The 20,514-nt window shown below is 48.5% G+C and overlaps 1 protein-coding gene and 1 long non-coding RNA gene across 2 annotated transcripts; one reads left to right on the top strand and one right to left on the bottom strand.

Annotated features, from left to right (window-relative positions):
* Nucleotides 1–1,066: 1,066 nt before the first annotated feature.
* Nucleotides 1,067–5,800, bottom strand: LOC113223316 (UL16-binding protein 1-like). Its single transcript, XM_026452789.2, has 4 exons — nt 5,654–5,800; nt 2,312–2,575; nt 1,814–2,089; nt 1,067–1,176 (listed from the first exon to the last, which is right to left on the bottom strand). Exons 1-4 carry the CDS (start codon nt 5,736–5,738, stop codon nt 1,067–1,069), a joined length of 735 nt encoding a protein of 244 aa, XP_026308574.1. The 5' UTR covers nt 5,739–5,800.
* Nucleotides 5,801–7,235: 1,435 nt separating this feature from the next.
* Nucleotides 7,236–14,697, top strand: LOC111527631. The gene is made up of 2 exons (XR_003308675.1): nt 7,236–7,967; nt 11,881–14,697. It is a non-coding gene; the product is annotated as an uncharacterized LOC111527631 (long non-coding RNA).
* The last annotated feature ends 5,817 nt before the right edge of the window (nt 14,698–20,514 follow it).

The raw sequence follows: 20,514 nt of genomic DNA on the forward strand, positions 1-20,514 counted from the left end.
GCCAGCCCAGGCCCTGCTACAGCGCATGGAGGCTCAGAACTGAGGCTGGTAATGAGGGGTCTGCACCTTCACTCAGGGACTGCTCCTCCCTCTCATAGAAGGGTCTAGAGGATCTGGAGGAGCCCTGTCCAAAGAGAGGTCTCTGGATCCATGTTCCCTGGCCTTGGGTGGGCTTGCAGGCAAACCTCCTTCTTTCCCCTTCGCTCTCAGCCTCTCCTCACCTTGGGAGCTGCACCCATAGCTTTGAATGGGGCTGCCCCTGCCCCGCCCCATTCATTCCTGACCAAGTTCAGTGGTGAGCATGGAACTCCAGCAGCAGCTCAGCCTCCCTGTCTGAGTCCACTCTGCTCCAGGCAGGGCCATCAGCTGGCTCAGGATCTGGAGTGTGAAGGAGGCAGAATGGCAGGGGCATCACCCTAGGGCCAAACAAGGAATCCTATGGGTCCAAGGGGCCTGGCCTTTTCCTAAACCTCACCCTGGACATGCTCTACTCTTCACCTTCCACCTTAACTGCTGGGAACCAAGCTGCTTTCTCTGGGAATGCAGCCTTAGGAACTGGGTGGACCAAGGTCCTCACAGCCCCCTTGTCTGGGGATTCTCCCAGATCACTCTCTTCTTAGCCTTCTCCAGGGACACCCTTCCCTTGACATCCTAGGTGAAACAGCCATGCTGCTCCTCTCCTACTGTGCGGACTGCCCATGCCTGAGTTCCTACTGCCTGCAGGCCACACACCACTACCCTTCCTGAATAGGAACCTGCTCTGAAACAGGCCTGAATTGGCTAAACCCTCTCAAGCTCAACAGGGCTTGAGCCCAGGTATGGGTCCCTCCCTTTCTCTCTGGTTCTGACAGTGAGAATCCATCAGAACTCAGGGCTGAGCTACCCAGGTCATCGCCGATAGGTGACACTAGGTCTCATTCATCTGTCTCATGTCAGGATGAGAAGGTTCCTGCCATGGGGAGATGTGGGACTCTGGGTATTCTCCTGCATCCTTCCACCTCATCCACCTGCTCCGTGCTCCCCTCCCAATATCGCCCACAGGACCTGTCACTCTGAAGGACTCTCCTCAGATGCCAGGGAGGATAAAGCAGAGGATGATGAGGAGGAGGCTCCAGGCACTGAAGGTGGTGGCCATGGTTTTGGGTTGGGTTGTTCCTGGGGCCCGAGAGTGTGGCTCTGAAATGGAAACACAGGAGTGACAACCCTTGTCCAGGCCCCAAATCTTAGGAGATGCCTCCTCAGCTCCTGCGCCCCCAGCTCATCCTAGAAGAGCTTTTGTCCCCCTCTGCTGTGGAGAAGCCGCTGTGACAGTTTCTGGGGGTAGGAAGGGAGAGGGTGTCCCTGTCCTCAGGGAGCTCACACAGCTGCTGAGGGAAGCAACGTGACAGCACAGCCCACCCTCCTGCTCTGGCGGAAGAGGAGGGGATGCCCCAGGGCCAGGGAGGGGAGAGTCTTGGGGCTGGCCTTTGAGGTAGTTTCGATGGATGTACAGAAACAGATGAAGGGAGAGGAAAACAAAAGTGATTCTAGGAGGAAGGAACACTAACGAAAAAGGTCTAGAAACACTATGACACCCACAGATTCGAGGCTGGTGAGAAACACACAGTGGGTGGAGCACAGGCAGGTGCAGGGAGGAAGAAGGGAGAGGAGGATGAGAGAGCACAGGCACACCAGCACCCCCAAAAGGAGTCCCCTATGAGGGGGTCATGTTCACACTCACCCAAACACTCACACGCACATGCACTCACACACACTCACACACCGGGCTAAGATCTGCACTCAAGACAGCTTCCTTTTTTGGCCTCTCACTTACTTGTTGGATCCAGCATTTTTTCCCAGTATATCAAAACTTCTTCAAGCCACATCTTACAATCCCCCATTGAAATCTTGTGGAAGAACATGGTCACCTCCGTGTTCTTCTCCCACTTATCGTTCATCTTCTTGGCTCCAGGATGAAGCACTGCCCACTTTCTGTTGTTTGAGTCAAACAGGAAGAAAGTCTGTCTATTGAAGAGGAACTGCCAAGATCCTCTGTTGTGTCCATAGGCTTCATTGTCACAAGACATCTGGGCCTGCAGAATGAGGGGCTCTGCCCCATTGGAAAGAGATCAGCTCTGATCTTGACAAGTCCTGAGCCCTACCCTGCTTCCTTTCCTGGCTTCTGGACTTGCTCTCTCTGCTGCATCCTGCCCATGCTTCTCAGCCTCTTGTGTGACACAAACTTCTGATTTATTTGTTACATGAAACCAATAAATGCCTCTAAGTTACTACTGTGTCTGCTCCCTGCTGTCCTGGACTATCTGAAACTTACCAATGTGTATTAAATTCTCCACTTGAATGTCAGGCAGTTGCCCATTGAGGAAATCCACCACGTCTCCTAGTGTTTCAGTTTGTTTTTCCCAGGTTTTTGTGACATTGACTTTCTTCCCCAGAGAAACAAAGGCTTTGGCCTTGTGGTTAACACAGTCATAGTGAAGAAAAGGCCTTTCATCCACCAGGCCTTGAACTTCACACCATCGTGGTTCAGGTCTGAAGTTAGGAGTGATGGTGAAGTCATAGCAAAGACAGTGTGTGTCTGTGGAAGCAAAACACAGGAGAGGATTGGTGTGGAGGGAAGTGGAACCTGAGACCCCTCCTCCCCCTTACGGTGATTGCAAGTGAAGGCCTCTGAGGGGCTGGGCTGGTAGAGCAAGATGTGCCCCAGCCAGGGCTGTCATGTCAACTAGTTAAAGACTAGAGCGTCTCCCTTGCTTGAGTATATGGAGGAGAAGGTTCCTGCAGCCATGAAACCACATGTCCCCTCCAGACATGTCCCACCTGCCGTGTGCCCACATCAGTCAGCACATGATCTTGTCGGGGAGGTGCCAGGCCTGTTGTGGCAGGAAAAGGCCTGGATGAGGAGGACCCTCAGCAGCAGTCCATGTGGACTGCAGGAGATGGGAGAGGGTGTGGGAGCTGTCCTCACATGCTCCAGCACAGTGGTGGTGGCAGGGGGGGTGGTGAGGGCAGAATTCAGTTTAGATACACAAGTGATGAATGTCATGGGTCACATGATTTAATATGTTGGCAAAGCCCCGGCAATGACACCCATCCGCTTTGAGGATGCATTCCTGGAACCTTGCAAAGGGATGGTTCACAGGGCAAGAAGTGGAAAATCCAGAACTTCTAAGTCAGGGTGTAGAGGAAAGAGCAAAAAGGCTCAGAGAAGCGCCCATGCCAGAGTGACTGCAGTATGAAAATCCAGAACAATGTCCACTCTCTGTGCTCATGGGAAGCGTGGAGGACTCCTGTTTACCCAGAATATAAAGAAGGCCCCAGGAGAAGGCAGCAGACTGTCAAGAAGCTCAGGGATGCCTGTTGCTGAAGGCCGGGGTCAGGGGTAGGAAATGCTGTTCCTGAAATGGGCTCCCAATAGTAATGGTGATGGAAAATCCTGAAATAACAGATCTCAAGTGGAGGCCGTCAACTGTCAGGAGGAAGGAGGGTGCAATGATGGAAATAATTAGAGAAGTCACAGTGCCAGCTGGGGACCTCAGCCATAGGAAGGTGTGCTCATGGCTCATAGAACAAAGGGGTCAAGGATCCAAAAGAGATGGAAACTCAACCCGAATACTGCTAGATTTAAATAATTACAACAAATACAGACAAAACGGAAGGATGGATGACCTGGATGCTGAAATGAGTCACCCCAGGAAATAATCGAGCTCCTTTGCCCAGCTTTGAGAACTGAGCCACACCTCAGACCCAGAGTCCATTACTAGAAGGAGAGTCCAGAGGCCCTGGTGGGCCCCTTCAATTCCACAGCAACTGCAATGACTCCTTCAGACTCCCCCACAGAGCCAGATGGGCATTCACTCTGGTAAGTGTACACCATGAAACAGCAAATACCCAGACACTCCTGGTGGACACAGTGTGTATCCTCCTTCCAGAGATCTGAAGCATTAACTTGCTCCCCTGATACTCATGAGGTGCATTTGGGGCAAAGTAAAGGATGGACACCTGTGTCAGGTCCAGCTTAGGGGGATATGCTGGGTTCATAGACTCGTTTGATGGTATTTTCACATTTCCTGGATTTGTACCGGGAATGGATAGTGTTTGTAGTTAATGTAGTAAAAGAGGCTCCAGGTATAGTCCTGGGCCCTGGTGGAGATGGGCCTCCAGCTATGGGAGGGCAGTGACCACATAGCCTCAGAGCTGCCCATCACAGGATGTGCTCCTCACCCTTTACGTCATTAGGAAGATAGGCCCAGCAGTGAGAAGACACAGGTGGGTCTCCTGGGATGGGCCGGAGCAGGGCCACAGGGAACCAAGAAACTGCACAAGCAGTTGGCCCCGATCCCCCGGACAACATGTGGGTGCACCCCTCACCCTCAGCTCACACCTGAGGCTTCAGGGAGGGTCTCTGATCACCCTGAGGGACCGATGATGCCACCTAGCAGCAAAGGAGGGGAGCATTGGCCCCGAACCATAGAACCTCCACTCACGTCCATCACATCCACACCACTCAGAAGCCACAGGCAGGGTCGGACACACCTGTGACTCTTCAACTTATACCACTTGGAGATGACACCCTAGGGAGTGGGGCAGCAATTGCCAGGACACAGCATGTGCCCTCATCTGGGGTCAGCAACCTAGGATGCTGTCCATATCTGGTCTCCCTTTTATCTGCAGGTTGCCATTGCCTGCTGTTGCTCTACAAAGGGACAGGACTTGACACACAGAGAACCCATGGCCGGCAAGGACCACAGTGCTTTCAGCCTTTCCTTTCTAGAAAGGGTTTGCTGACTCCTGTCTGGGTAGTGACTATTCTATATGACCCTGGCTCCCCAGTAGGAAGAACAGGCGGTCTGGGTCCCAAGGGAAGTAGTGGGCGCCTCTACTCATGGGCGCTCCCAGGGTCATCCTGGGGGAAATGGTCCTTCCCATCCCCCCTGCACTAAGTTCTGTGGAAAGCATGGGGTGTGTTTGCTGGGGTGTGTCCTCAGGCAAAGGGGAAAATGTGCTAGTTGGGGGAGGTGCTAAGGACCCCTTCATGGATGGGGAGGTGAGGGAGGCCTGTGTGGTGACGGGGCTGGGCTGAGATGGGGGTGAAAGGATGCGACCGGGGTAGTGGAAGTGAAAGGTGAAGAAGTGGTGAATGGTGGGAAGTGTCTGATGAGCCTCTTGGGTGGAGGTGAGTGCCTGCAGCAAAGCGCAGGGGAAGTTCCAGGGCGAAGCCCTGGGAGTGCTGGAGGGTTTTTGTGGTGGAGAGCGGATGAGAGCAGAGCAGGCCTGCGGCTGGTGGGTGAGTCTGTGATCGCGTTCCTGTGGAGTCCCCCTTCACCCCTGTCCTGATCCCAGCTAGGGTTTCGGGAGCTCTGGTTTCTCCTTCCGGAGGGCTAGTGGGGCTGCGGAGCTGCACCAGGGATCCCCGCTCCACCTTGTCTTCTGCGGCCCTTTGGCCCCTCCACCCTCCTGTGGTTCCTTTTCCGCCCTCTTTAAAAACCCTCCTGGTCTGCAGTGCAAGCTGCAGCCGCAGGACGCGGACCCAGCGTAAAGGAGCCGCAGCGGGGAACTCAGCTGGGGCGATGTTCGGGGAGATCGAAACCCGCTGCAATCCACAGCCCCCCAGGTTTGGCACCAGCCCCGGACTAGGCTCCATCCCGGAACTGACCGGCCCGCCCTGACCCGGACCAGCAGGACAGCAGTAGCAGAAGCGGGAAGTATGGAAGGAAGGCGGGGCAGGCGGCTGCTGCCATTGGGGACCTGGGGCGCAGGGGACCGGAGTTGGGGTGGAGGCGGATATGGGCGGAGGAATCGCCTGGTGCCTCCCACTCAGGCTAGTAAATTGAACTGCACCGCCCCGCCCCAGGCTGCGATCCAAGGGGCGTAATCCGACGACTGCCCTTGTTTGGAGGTGCTCCACCCCGCCCCGCCCCGGGGTCGTCACCTGACAGCGGCCGAGGCGGGCGAACCCTCCCCCCCCCCCCCCCCCCCCCCCCCCACCCCGCTTGGTGGCGGCGTCCCGGTTCCCTCGCGGGGCAGGACATGGTTCCTTCCATGACTGCCTCATTTAATTTTTCAGCACAGCATTTATCATTACCCCAGTGTAAACACTTATGTACAGGAATGTGAAGAAACTTAACAGGAATATTCCGTGGCGGCCAGTCACCGCCTGCGCCAGACACCCGCCCTCCCTCTGCCTGCATCGCGGAGTCCTCCCACCCCCCGCCCCCCGCCCCCCGCCCCCGCTCTGTCCGGGGCGCAGCCGCTTCCCCAGTCCGCAGCAGACCTTCTTTGCCTCTCGGCTAAAAGCATAAGGAGGTCTTTGAGTATATGCTATATCCCTTTATGACTTTTGGGAAAAAAAGAAAAAGGCCTAGGTGGCCTACCGTGATCAATCATCATGTGATTAACTGTGTTTCCACGGACAGCAGAAGCCGAGGGTGGGGGTCTACGCATGGGTGGAGCTCACTTTGCTGCACAGCCATCTGTGTCCAACCACACCCAAATCTATGGCTGCATCCGCACCTCTGCTCAGTCCCTGGATGGTCTCTGCAGCCATCCTCAAAGGGGCATCCCGAGTGCATCCTCATCTCAGTCACCATGGAACCATCTAGATCTATGGACAGAAGCCAGAGGAAGGCGAGGAGCCCAGTGGCCCCTGGCTGCAAGGGAGGGCTTATCCTGGGGTGAGGAGTGAGCAGAGCTCCTGAGCCCACTCTGCCCCCAGCCACTCAGCCCCTTCCCCATTGAATGAGTCTTCATGTGGGGAGAACCTGCAGCTGGTGACCAGCAATCCCTAGGGTACTGAAGCTGTGGAAAAGAGGAAGAAAAGAGACAAGCCCAGGGCCTGTCTCTGCTTTCAGGACAGGGTCATGGGAGGGCAGCCACCTCTGTGACTGAGCAGGGACACAGGAGCCTAGAAGGTTCTGGCCTGATGCACTAGAGCCACTGTCCAGGAGGGGACACGTGAAGAGTGGTCTACGGGACAACAGACACAGAGGGGTAAGCTGTTCTCAGACTTGGGAGGGGCACAGCTTGGTGGGTCTGGGCATCTGTGTGTGAAAACAGCCTCCCATGCATAGGGTTGGGGACAAGCAATCCGGGTTATTCCTGGGAGGAGGCCACTGGGAAGACCCTGGCAGCACCATCCCTGAGGCTGGGTGACCTGGGTCAGTGACTGGGGAAACAGGAGGAAGGCAGAAGGAGGCTGGCAGGAGATCCTGGAGCAGGACAGCCAGGTGAGAGCCTAATCGGGGGCTGGGGCCAAACTTGGGGGACTGTGGACTGCAGGGGCTTTCCATCTGCCCAACCATCGCCCCCGCTGAGTTCCCCGATGCAAACATCACCCCCAATGAGTTCCCCATGCAAATATCGCCCCCGCTGAGTTCCCCGCTGTGGCTCTTTTATGCTGGGTCCTCTTCCTGCAGCTGCAGCTTGCTCTGCAGAACAGGAGAGTTTTTAAAGGGGCCTCTGTGCACACCTAGGCTCTCCTGCCTCACCCCTGATGCCCGCATTTGGCCACCAGACTCAGACCAGCCCAGAATGGGGATAGAAGTGGCCCAAAAGTGACTGTAATGGCTGTGATCTAGAGATCATGCATTCAGACATGGAAGTCAGCTGATACTGTGGCTGAATATTCCTGTGCAAGGTTCTTCAGCTTTCTGGGCATGGATGTCGGCATGTGGAAAATGACAAATGGTATGAACACAGATGAAATGAGCAGATTCTACAAGGAACCCTGTCCTTGCACATGCTAAGCACCGAGGGCAGGTTTCCTATTTGAGTTGTGAGCCCTGCTGCCCTCCTTGAAGTCAGCAAATGCCAGGCCCACCCTGAGGAGAGCTGGAACTCTGAGCCCAGGCCGTGGCCTCTTCATGGCCCTGGGGGTGCTGTGAGGGGGTGGAAATGAAAGCAAGACCCACCATCAGGACTCAGGCGTGTTTTTCAGACCCACAGAGGATGATTTTTCTCTCCATCACCTGGTGAGCCTGACATGATTTAAGGGTGGTTGGAGGCTGAGTGAACCAGTGAATGAATGAGAGAGTTGTGGGAGTGAATGGGGCTCAGAGGAAAAGCACAGGTGCAGAGGGGAGCTGGAGCGGAAGTTGTAATCCCCAGGGGCCTGAAGATGGCTGCATTGAGGTTGGTTAATATTTTTCCCCATTTTTCCTGTTTTAGTTGGTGTTTCTTTTTTCTTCTTTTTCTTTTCTTTCTTTTTTTTTTTTTTTTTTTTTTTTGAGACAAAATCTTGCTCTGTTGCTCAACCTGGAGTTCAGTTGGACGATCTCAGCTCAGTGCAACCTCCGGCTCCTGGGTTCAAGCGATTCTCCTGCCTCCGCCTCCCGAGTAGCTGGGATTATAGGCGCCTGCCACCGTGCCTGGCTAATTTTTACAATTTTAGTAGAGACAGGGTCTCTCCATGTTGGCCAGGCTGGTCTCGATCTCCTGGCCTCAGGTGATCCACCTGCCTCGGCCTCTCAAAGTGCTGGGATTACAGGAGTGAGCCACTGGTTCCAGCCACAACTTGGAAATTTGTATGCCCACCTGGGTGTCCACAAACATTTTCCAACGAAGAGTAACTTTGGTTTTCAACCAGTCTGGGGTGCTTCATCAGGATAGAAACTTCTAGAAAACGTAGTGTGATGAGGACAGCAAACAGCTGTCTCCATATGATTTGATTGAGCCTAAAGTGCACCATGGTGAGGAAAATCTTGCCTTCTTAAATTTTTTTTATTTTTATTATTATTAATTTTTTGATGAATCTTGTACTGTTGCCCGGGCTAGTATGCAGTGGTACAATCTTGGCTCACTGCAACCTCCACCTTCCGGGTTCAAGTGATTCCCCTGTCTCAGCTTTCTCAGTAGCTAGGATTACAAACACCTACCACCACGACTGGCTAATGTTTTTTATTTTTATTTTGAGTAGAGATGGGGTTTCACTATGCTGGCCAGGCTGGTCTCAAACTCCTAACCTCATGATCCATCAGCCTTGGCCTCCCAAAGTGTTGGGATTAAAGTTGTGAGCCACTACACCTGGCCGAAAATCTTGCATTTAAGCAAAGAAGGAATGAGTCTGAAAGCAGGAATGGAAACGGGAAAAGATAAGGGGGCCAGAAGGAAAGTGGAGGAGAAAAGAAGGGTTAGGGTCTGAGAGGGAGAAAAGATCCAAGTATTTTCAGCCCCATGGCCTGGAGTTGCAAGTGGGTGGGGCAAGGCCACTGGAGCTGTGACAGCCTTGAAAGCCAGGGTGACTCATGTGGGGGCCCTCTGTTTCCTCTGGGTGTGTCACACCCTGGGCTCCAGGTCCCCAGTGGCACACGTACTGGCACAGAGTTGGGCGTCTGCATCAAGCTTCTGTTCCTGGTGCCAGGATGGTCCGGGATGGGTCAGGTGGGTGAGTTCCAGGGCTGGACCCTAAGCAGGGTCATGGGGATTCTTGGACTGCAGGGAGGTCAGGAGGAGGAGTGACTTCTGGAAGCTCCTGAATGTCTGCCTGGAATGTAATGCAGCATTGTGGGCTGGAGTCAGCCTGGCATGGGGAGGGAGATGTGAGACTGATGAAAAGTGTGCAGCCTGATTTAAAGCCAAACCCTGAGCCCTTTCCAAGAACAATAAAACATATTGTAGTTGCTAAAAGAAACAAATACCAAAAAAACAAAGTAGCCTTTCTTGGCAGATACAACACCTTTTATTTTTAATCTTTACATTTAACAGTTAATTGCCTTTTGAAAATAGTGTACCTTATTCGATATTTTAAAATCCAACCTGGGAGTTTCAGTGATTTATGTGATAAGTTTAGTAATTCACCTTTATTATGATAATTACTGTTTAGGATTTAGCTACGCCATCTTTTGTGTTTGTTTTAAGATATGGGGTTTTCCTCTGTTGTTCAGGCTGGAGTGCAGCGGCGTGGTCATAGCTAACTGCAGCCTCTAACTCCTGAGCTCAGGCCATCTTACTGCCTCTAAGGAAGGAGACCACTACTACTACTATTGCGGTCCTCCCCCTACCTTGCCTAGTTCACAAGACAGGAGGAGACAGAAAGCAAAAAGTTAGAAAGAAACAAAAGTAAGATAAATAGCCAGACAACCTTGGCCACCTGGCCCTAGGAGTTAAAAAAAAGTAACAATAATAACATCAACCCCTAACCTAAACTACTTGTGTTATCTGTAAATCCCAGACACAGTATGAAAAAAGCATTATAAAACTTTCTGTTCTGTTAGCTGAGACATGTAGCCCCCAGTCACGTTTTCCACGCTTGCTCGATTTATCACAACCCGTTCCTGTGGACCCCTTAAAGTTGTAAGCCTTTAAAAAGGCCAAGAACTTCTCTTAAGACGTGAGTCTGCGGATGCTTCCGGCCGAATAAAAAACCTCTTCCTTCCTTAATCTGGTGTCTGAGGAGTTTTGTCTGTGGCTCATCCTGCTACATTTCTTGGTTCCTGGACTGGGAAGCGAGGTGATTAACGGACGGTCAATGGTTGTCGGTCGAGGCAGCCCCTCAGGTAGCTTATGCCTGCCCTGTGGAGCATCCCTGCAGGGGACTCTGGCCAGCTTGAGCGATGCGATGTGGTTCGCTCCCGGGTAGGCAATTGCCCAGGTCAGAGCAGCGCACAGCAGGTCCCCGTGGAGGATCAAGGCAGTGGCTGAACACTGGGAAGGAACTGGCACTTTAAATCCAGACATCTGAAACTTGGTAAAACTGGTCTTTGGAACTTGCCCACTCCATTTGAGTGGAAGCCTGGCCTGATCACCCATGGCGTGCCTGTACCGGCACTTTGGTTTTTGTTTTTGACTTGACTTGAATTAATTGCTTGATACTTTGGTTTAGTTTTGATTTTGACTTGACTTGAATTGCTTGATAAACTGGCATGCCTTTATTGGCACTTTGGTTTTCGTCCTGATTTTGACTTGGCTTAAATTGCTTGACAAACAGGCATGCCTTTAACAACACTTTGGTTTTAGTTTTGATTTTGATTTAGTGTGAATTAGACAAGTCAGTGATCTTTTACCCTTTCCTTCTTACAGTGTGAATGTTGTTTTGTCTCGAGAGAAAAATAGGTTGGACACAAAGTAAGCCCACTCCGCTAGAAACTGTGTTAAAAAAATTTCAAACAGAAAAAAGGAAAGTCATCAAATCATCAAAACTTACTCTATTAAAATGCATGTTACAGAACCTTAAGAAAGGTTTTGCGGCGGGGCGCGATGGCTCAAGCCTGTAATCCCAGCACTTTGGGAGTCCGAGACGGGCGGATCACGAAGTCAGGAGATTGAGACCATCCTGGCTAACCCGGTGAAACCCCGTCTCTAATAAAAAGTACAAAAAAACTAGCCGGGCGAGGTGGCAGGCGCCTGTAGTCCCAGCTACTGGGGAGGCTGAGGCAGGAGAATGGCGTGAACCCGGGAGGCGGAGCTTGCAGTGAGCCAAGATCTGGCCACTGCACTCTAGCCTGGGCACAGAGCGAGACTCCGTCTCAAAAAAAAAAAAAAAAAGAAAGGTTTTGCAAGAGATTATAGAGTTAAGTTAACCCCTTAGAGGTTAAGAACTCTGTGTGAATTAGAACTGCCCTCTTTTTTGGTGTTGGATGGCCCATGGAAGGAACTATAGACAGAGAACAATTAGCCATGTATTTAAGGTGGTGACAGGGGTCGGAGGACAGCCAGTGTACCTAGATCAAATTCCTTTATATTGACTCATGGTTAAATATAACATAGACAAAACCAGCATAAATTTAGCCCTGTTTAACAGCTTATTGCAAAAAATCCAAAAGTAAAAGTAAGAGCAGCTTCACCAGCAGACAAGTAAAAAAAAAAAGGAGTCCCAGAAACAGTAAGGGAAGCCAGTTTTGCAGGAGCCACCAGAGATAATAGAAATTCTTTCTCCATATGTCCCAGCCTACTCTGCTTTACTGACGCCAACAGCCCCCTCAGAAATGAGATTCAGGAGTTAACATACCCCAGGTCTCACCTCGAAGGGGAGGATCGGAGCCTCAAGAGGCCAAGGAAGGAAGTCAAGATAGTCAAGTGGGTCATCTGAGATCTGTTCTTGCTTGAGCTATTGTAAATGCCTCTCACGGAGACGCGAGGACCTGTCTATTATAATGACCAAGCCTACATCCAGGGGGTGGGGCAACAGACTTTCATCTATCAGCCCTTTTCAACCATTGATCTACTAAACTGGAAGCACCCGAACCTGCCACCTTGCTCCCAGCAGCTAAAGCCCTGTAGAGCATGACTGTGTAGAGGTGTTGGACTCAAGTTTACTCTAGCAGACCTGACCTCCAGGACCAGCCTTGGGCATCAGTAGACTAGGAGCTATACGTGGATGGGAACAGCTTCATCAACCCACAAGGAGAGAGATGTGCAGAATATGAGGTGGTAACCCTGGACACTGTCGTTAAGCTGAGCTCGATGCTTTAATTCGGGCCTTAGAACTCAGTAAAGGTAAGACCGTAAACATTTACACTGACTCTTGGTATGCCTGTTTAACCCTCCAAGTAAATGAAAAATTATATAAAGAGAAGAGCCTGTTAAACTCTAGGAAAAAGGGGAAAAAAGACCCAGAGAATGCAACTCAGCTTCAGCGTTTGCAGAGGTACTGAGAAGCACTTCTGCAGAGGCTAAGAGTTAGTAGAAAAAAAGCAAGTAATATAAAAAAGATTTCAGGAATGCTTCAAGGAGCTGACAAGAGCCTAAGTCAGTTTTATAAAAGACTATAAAGCATTCTGGTTTTACACGCCATTTAACCCTGAGGCTGCTGAAAATCAGTATATAGTGAATACTTCATTTGTAAAGCAAGCCCAGGTTAACATCAAGCAGAAGCTGCAGGCATGAATACCATCTGCCACCAAGGTGTATGTTAAGTGTGACCAAGGAACAAAACTAGGAAAGAGCAAAAGAAAAAGAAAGACTAACAGTTAGTATAAAAAAAGAGAGATTAACAATGTGAGAGGACGTGGACGTGGATGTAAATGTGAAAGAAGTAGAGTTAGGCAAGGATTCCAGAACCAGACAAGGCTAGAGAGAGATTAATGTGTGAGATGCAAAAAGAAAGGACACTAGAAGGATAAATGTTCAAAAGGCAATAAAGGAAATGGCCAAGGCCACAAGACAAAGAGGCCATCGGCCAAGGTCTGTGGCACCTTGGAGGAACCAAATACTCATCTGATCAGGCTGACAGGAGCTGAAGAATGTAAAGACTAGGGCAGACTAGGTTCCCAGGAGCCCATGGTCACATTAGAAGTTAAAAGTAGCAAGATTCTGCTGTATCTGGATTCCAATTACTCACTGAAGGCTAAGTCACTAAATAGAGTTACAAAGGGAGGCAGTGGGGGGAGAAGAGCCCCTCCTCTAAGAAACTTAAACAGGAAAAATAGCCATACCTTGTGAAAACCTGCTTATAGACTTTATAGAACTGCCCAGTGCTGGAGGCTATCGGTACAGGCTAGTGCTTGTTTGCACCTTTTCAGGATAAAGTTTTCCCCACCAGGACAGAAAAAGTACAAGAAGTGACTAAAGTACTGTTAAAAGACATTATCCCCAGGTTTAGACTACCTCTAACTTTAAAGTCAGACAATAGGCCAGCATTTGTAGCTGAAATAGTGCAAGATTTAACAAGACTGTTAAAGATAAAATAGAAGTTACACACAACTTATCGGCCACAAAGTTCAAGAAAAGGTGGAACGCATGAACTGGACACTCAAGCAGCTACTGAAGAAATATTGCCAGGAAATTCGTTTAAGATAAAATCAGGATTTTGCCTACGGTCCTCCTCCAAGTCAGGTGCACTCCCACCAAACAAACTAGGTATTTGCCCTATAAGATTTTGTTTGGTCAGCCACCCCCAAATCATAAGTCAAATTAAAGGTGACCTCCAGAAACTAAAGGAATTAACCTTAAAAAAGCAAATGCAGGCTTTAAAAATAGCCACATGAAGTGTTCATGATTAAATAAATAAAAAGGCCTGTAAGTCTGATATCCCTTTAAATCTAGTGACTCTGTTTAAAGTAAAATCTAATTTTTCTAGGACCCATATAGGACGGGCCCTCTACTGTAACCTTGTCCACTCCCACTGCTGTTAAAGTTGCAGGTGTTGTGTCTTGGATCCCCTCAGTCAGCTAACACCGGCAGCTGAGGACAAGTGGAGCAGCCAGCAGGACACAGATCATCCAACCCGGCTGATCCTGGGACGAGACCAAGCTGCTGCTGAGGATGACAGCCCTGCTCTGGTCACTCCGGATATTGACCAGTCTACACACGGCTGAAGCTTGAGGAGACAACAAGCCCTGCTCTAGTCACATACCGGCAGCTGACTAGTCTACGCATGGCCAAAGCTTAAGGACTCATCGAGCAAGTAAATGTAGTTAAAAATCTTAAGATGAATAGTTTTCCTGTAATACTGTTTTCCTATTGTTCTGTCGCGGTATTCAACCTTTTTCCCAGGTAAGGACCTCTTTTGTCCTTGCTGGATATGAATATGCTGTATATTATTTTGTTCTTGTTAACCCCGCATAACCATGCTAGAAGAAACACCTATATAAGGTGTTCCCACTGTACACATACTACTTAGGAAACCCAGACCCATCCAGCCCAGCAACAATTCCAAGTCTTTCAGTCATTCTTTAAACATATAAACCAGAAGTTACCAGAACCTCCTTCTTTAGCAAAAAAAAAAAAAGAAAGAAAAGAAAAGACAAAACCTATATGCTCAGTTAGCTGAAAACATTGCTGGCAGCCTAGATGTTTCTTCATGTTATGTTTATAAAAAGGCTAACATAAGACACCAATGGCCTTGAGAAGCAAAAGAGTTAATGCCTCCAGAGAACTTTACTTTAACTAACTCTTTCCCCAAACAGACACCCCAAGTTCAAGCATCTGGCTCTTAAAAACTTCTGTTATTAAAAAATACTGTGTTACTCGCTAGAAAAAAGCTTTTAAGACCCAGTAAGAAACTAACCTGCTTAGGACATGACAAAGTTGATACATGTGCCTTTACAGGTTTAACACAGGCTTGATCCTAGGTCTTCATTTAGAAAATAGTTTCCAGCTACAAAACATTTAAAATCCTCATTGTAAATGTATTACTGGTAATAGAAACTTGCTTGCTGTTCCCCTGTGTATTACGCTTGCTCCTTCAAATGATAAAAGGTTTTGTAGCTACCATGGCTCGTCAGAAAACTTCAACACAAGTGTGTTACATAAAACACTATCACTGTGTCTCACAAAGAGACTTAGAAAGTAAAAATAAAAGAGAGAACTCCGACTAATTAGTGAAAATTCTCAAGGAGGGGGATAAGGAAGGAGACCACTACTACTCCTATTGCCCTCGTCCCCCCACATTGCCTAGTTCACAAGACAGGAGGAGACAGAAAGCAAAAAACTAGAAAGAAACAAAAGTAAGATAAATAGCCAGACAACCTTGGCACCACCACCCGGCCCTAGGAGTTAAAAAAAAGTAATAATAATAACATCAACCCCTGACCTAAACTACTTGTGTTTTCTGTAAATTCCAGATACTGTATGAAAAAAGCATTGTAAAATTTTTGTTCTGTTAGCTGAGGCATGTAGCCCCCAGTCACGTTTCCCATGCTTGCTCGATTTATCACGATCCTTTCCCGTGGACCCCTTAAAGTTGTAAGCCTTTAAAATGGCCAAGAATTTATTTTTTGGGGAGCTTGGCTCTTAAGACAGAGTCTGCCGACGCTCCCAGCCAAACAAAAAACCTCTTCCTTCTTTAATCCGGTGTCTGAGGAGTTTTGTCTGCGGCTCGTCTTGCTACACCTCAGCCTTTGAGTAGCCAGAACTACAAGCAGGCAACACCCACTGGGCTAATTTTCTATATTTGTAGAGATGGGGTCGGCCTATATTGCCCAGGCTGGACTTGATCTCCTGAGCTCAAGGGATCCTCCCACCTCGGCCTCCAAAAGTGCAGGGATTACAGGCATGAACCACTGTGCCTGGTCCACGTGTATTTACTGTGCTTTTTATTGTTGGTATTTCCCCTTCCATACCTGTGTTCCATTTAGTATACTGAGGTTTTCTTTGGTTGGTTAAAAGTTATATATTCTAGTTTCCTTCTAGGGTGGCTGCCCTTAACCTATGACTCATACCAATATGTATCACATTTATTGGTATTAATGGTTTTGTTTTATTCCTAATTTTAGAAGTATCAGCATGTTTTCCTATTCCTTTTGCGTGCCACCTCCAGCCCCATTTTCCTGATATCTTTCCTAGCTGTAATTCCCGGTTATTCTTAGCTACACTTCCTTGTTTCTGCGATCCTAACTTCACATTTCCCTTGTTGTGAGATAACAGTAATCTGGAACAGATTCTTTGGTCAAGTCCTCCTCGGTTCTCTTGTGGCATCTCCTGTGTTTCTCTTGCTATTGAGGTACCTTCGTCTAAACTATTTCCAACTTGGATCTTCAGGAGGCAAATATCCTTCAGGTTTTCTATCATTTCAAATATTTCTAATACACTGTGTTGGGCAGGATTCGGAAGCTGCCCCTTCAAGTTTCCTGTACCTTTTTTAGAACGATATGTTCTAGAAAACACTGATGATAGGACAACTAACCACTGTCTTAGCCTGTTTGATCGAGCCTGGAGCGTACCAGCCGCAGGAAAATCCAGTATTTTAAGCAAGGAAGGAAGGAGTATGAAAGTGGGAATGGAAACGGGAAAGAAAAGGGGGCCAGGAAGAAGGGGATGGAGAGAATAAGGGCTGAGGGGCCTAGACAAACCAGCTGCTCCTAGTCTAGGCACCGCTAGTCTAGGTACTGTGAGTCTAGGCACCGCTAGTCTAAGTACTGTGAGTCTAGGCACCGCTAGTCTAGGTACTGTGAGTCTAGGCACCGCTAGTCTAGGCTCTGCACATTCATAATTAAAACTACTAATCAGTTGACCTTAAAAAGAGAGATTTTCCTGGATTCTCTGAGTGGGCCCAGTGTCATTACATGAGCTCTAAAAAGCTGAGAATTTTCTCAGGCTGGAGCCAAGAAAGATACATCTGATGTCAGAGAGATTCTAAGCATGAGAAGGATTCCATGCACTGTTGCTGACCCTGAGATGTGGGGGCCGTGAGCAAGACTGGAGAGGGGCCTCTAGGAGTTAGGGAAGGGTCACAGCTGACAGTCCGCAGGGAAGCTGAGACCTCAGTACCGCAGATCCAAGGACTGGATTCTGCCAGCAACCTGAATGTACTTCGCAGCAGAGGCTTCCAAAACCTCCCAATCAGAGCCCAGCGGGTGGACACCTTGACCTTGACCTTGAGGAACTGGGAGCAGAGAAACCAATCAAGCCATCTCAGACTTGTAACCTAGAGGACTGTGAAATAATAAAGATGTACTGATTTAAGTAGGTAAGTATGTGGCAATTTGTTATGGCTGCAACAGAAAGGATACCTTCTTATTTAAATGAGAATTCGGATAAAAAAATTCTAGGCTCAAGTTCTTTTCCTTCATATTTTAGAAAGAATACTCTGTCGTTATCTTGCAACCAGGGTTGCTGTTGTGTAGTCTGTTTGCCAAGTGTTTCCTTCTTCCTTCCATTGTTTCTCTGGGGTAATTTGGGTGAGGGAGCCAGAAGCCTGAGCTTCTTTCCTGTCTTCATCCAGTGGATTTGTACTGTTCTAGGCTGTTAGTCACAGTCTCAAGGAGGTAGAGAATGGTTTATATTTTAACCCACCATGTCACAGATGCTCCTTGTAGATCAGATAAGCTTATTGTTTTTCTCTTACACAGCTACTGCTAGTCTTCTCTCCTCCATATTTTATAAATACTATACTTACTGAGATATAATTTACAGACAATACTCCTCTATGAACATAGGAGCTTAAAGTCTCTTGGCCGGGCACGTTGGCTTACGCCTGTAATCCCAGCATTTGGGAGGCTGAGGCGGGTGGATCATGAGGTCAAGAGATTGAGATCATCCTGGCCAACATGGTAGAGCCCCATTTCTACTAAAAATATGAAAATTAGCTGTGTGCGGTGGCACGTGCCTGTAGTCCCAGCTACTTGGGAGGCTGACGCAGGAGAATCACTTGAACCTGGGAGGCAGGGGTTGTGGTGAGCTGAGATTGCACCACTACACTCCAGCCTGATGACAGAGCAAAACTGTGTCACATACACACAAAAAAAGTCTCTTATCTTTGGGAGTATATTGAAACATACAGACATTTGGCCATGTTGTAAAGCATATTCCCAGGCTATAAATACAAAACAATTGAATAATATTACTTCAGTCATGAATCATCTTATCAACCTGTCACTTCTGTAGAAAATCACATTTCTAGCAGTGCTTGCTTCAGGTTTGCAGAGGGAGGAAAATAAGTGTTTTCACTGGACATTGGCTTTTAGACAAAATGAAGGCTAGAACTACATTAAATTCATTTTTACTTCTTATTATTTCTATACTTTATAGATTTCATAAAATCAGCCCACAGTCTTAAATTTATGATAATTATGATAGATAACTTAGTAAAACACCCAATCCCTTTCAGTTATTGGAAACACTTAGGACTTTTAGGTTTTAACAACAAGTAGCACATTGTAGAACAGCAGTGCTGTTTAAAAACTGAACTCAGTTGAATTAATCAGACATGACAAGATATTTTATGACTCAAACAGAAGCTTAATGAACAATGTTGAATGGATTTAAATGCTTTTTTATAGTATATCTAAACTGTGTGAATTATGGTAACACTACCTTTGAGAAGAAATCATCAATTTTAAATTTAACATACAGGATGGCACCCTAGGAAAACGTTAAAAAGTCAGGAAAATTGTACCTTTAAGAGTGCAAATGAGCAATGAACATACACACTACCAGAGTCACCTCCTGGGACGCCTAGACATTTACTTGTGATTTGAGCATTTTTCTGCCTAGAAACCACAAAAGTGACTGTTTAGCTGTAACTGGCAGGCACCACATGACAGAGCAACAACAAAGCAAGAAAACCAGGAAATATTTTTTCTCAAAATAATTTCAAATCTTGTTTTAAAAGCTTTTTTGCTAAGGTGTCTCCTCCTCCCAAGAAACTAACAAAGAGCCACAGCAGCAACAATGATGCCCAGCGAGAGCAGCACTGCGCCTGTAAAATCCAGTAAAGCACTCTGCCCTGAGGATTCATCACTGCAGCTTTCCTGAGCGTTAGAATGTTTTCTACCTGACTGCTCCAGGAATGTGCGAGCCAAAAAATTAACAAAAATGATCCCTGGCTTGTGACGATCCACAGGCGTTGACAGAATCAAACATAATATCTCTGCAGAACACAACCTCACGTAGGCAGCAGAGGTTTCCTACAGTAAAAAAGCCATGCCACAAAAAAGCTCAGAAACCTACAGAATGTATCAAGAGTCAAACCACAGGAAGTGACTGAGTCAATCCCACAGAGTAGGTTAGGCCCTGAAGAACTACAGATATTAGAACTACAAAGGAAATAGCAAAATATGTATCCTTAAATCATTAAAGACATAAAAGAATAAAACCCACTGCAACTATTAAGACATTGTCAAAAAGACTAGTTATATCTGAAACAGAAAGAACCAAGCAGCACTTATAGCAATGAAAAATTTGTCAATTAAAATTTGGAACTCAACACACTGATGAAGCAGCATATTAAATATAGGATGGGCTGGGTGCGGTGGCCCATGCCTGTAATCCCAGCACTTTAGGAGGCTGAGGTGAGTGGATCACCAGAATTCAAGAGTTCGAGACCAGCCTGGCCAACATGGTGAAACCTCGTCTCTACTAAAAACAAAAAAATTAGCCTGGTGTGGTGGTGGGCACCTGTGATCCCAGCTACTCACGAGGCTGAGGCAGGAGAATCTCTTGAATCCGGAAAGTTGGGACGTCACCATCCCACTCGGATCCGTGGGGCCCTAACAGTGTGGTCCCCGCGAGGATCCCCCATTCTCCTTGCCCTGGGGCTCCTGCAGGAGGGAGACTGAGACTCACTAGGTGCTAAGTGTCCAGGGTCCGGCAGGGGCTTCCAGTTGTCGCCTCCCCAACCTCGACACTCCCGGTCCAGGGCTCCTGGCTTTTCCGCTGGGCTGGGGGCCTCAAGTATGGACGTCGTGAGGGGGAGAAAACCTTGGAATGGGTGGAACAGAAGGATAGGAGGGAGGGCAGGAGAAAGGGAGAGGAAGGAAGGAAGTAGGGCCAGAAAAAAGGGAGGAACCTCCGCCAGGAAAATGGGGAGAGGGTGACACGCACACATCCCCCACACTCATGGACTCCCCGTCTCCTGCTCTCTGCCCTGTAAGGAACGCAGGCCCCACCCCCTCCAGCCTCACTGTGTTTGGGGTCAGCCATTCCAGCGGGGTGAGGCGTCCCCTTGTGGGTGCGGTTGGCATTTCCCTGAGGGCTGTGGACGCTGAGCACCTTTTCCTGGGTTCACTGCCCTTCTTCTCCTTCTCCTTTTCCTTCTCTCCTTCTTTTCCTTCTCCTACTCCTTCTGCGTCTCCTTCTCCTTCTCCTTCTCCTCCTTCTTCTGCTTCTCCTTCTTCTTTTTGAGACTGAGCTTCGCTCCTG

Source organism: Piliocolobus tephrosceles, chromosome 5 (genome assembly GCF_002776525.5).
Source record: "Piliocolobus tephrosceles isolate RC106 chromosome 5, ASM277652v3, whole genome shotgun sequence".
Taxonomy (NCBI): Eukaryota; Metazoa; Chordata; class Mammalia; order Primates; family Cercopithecidae; genus Piliocolobus; species Piliocolobus tephrosceles.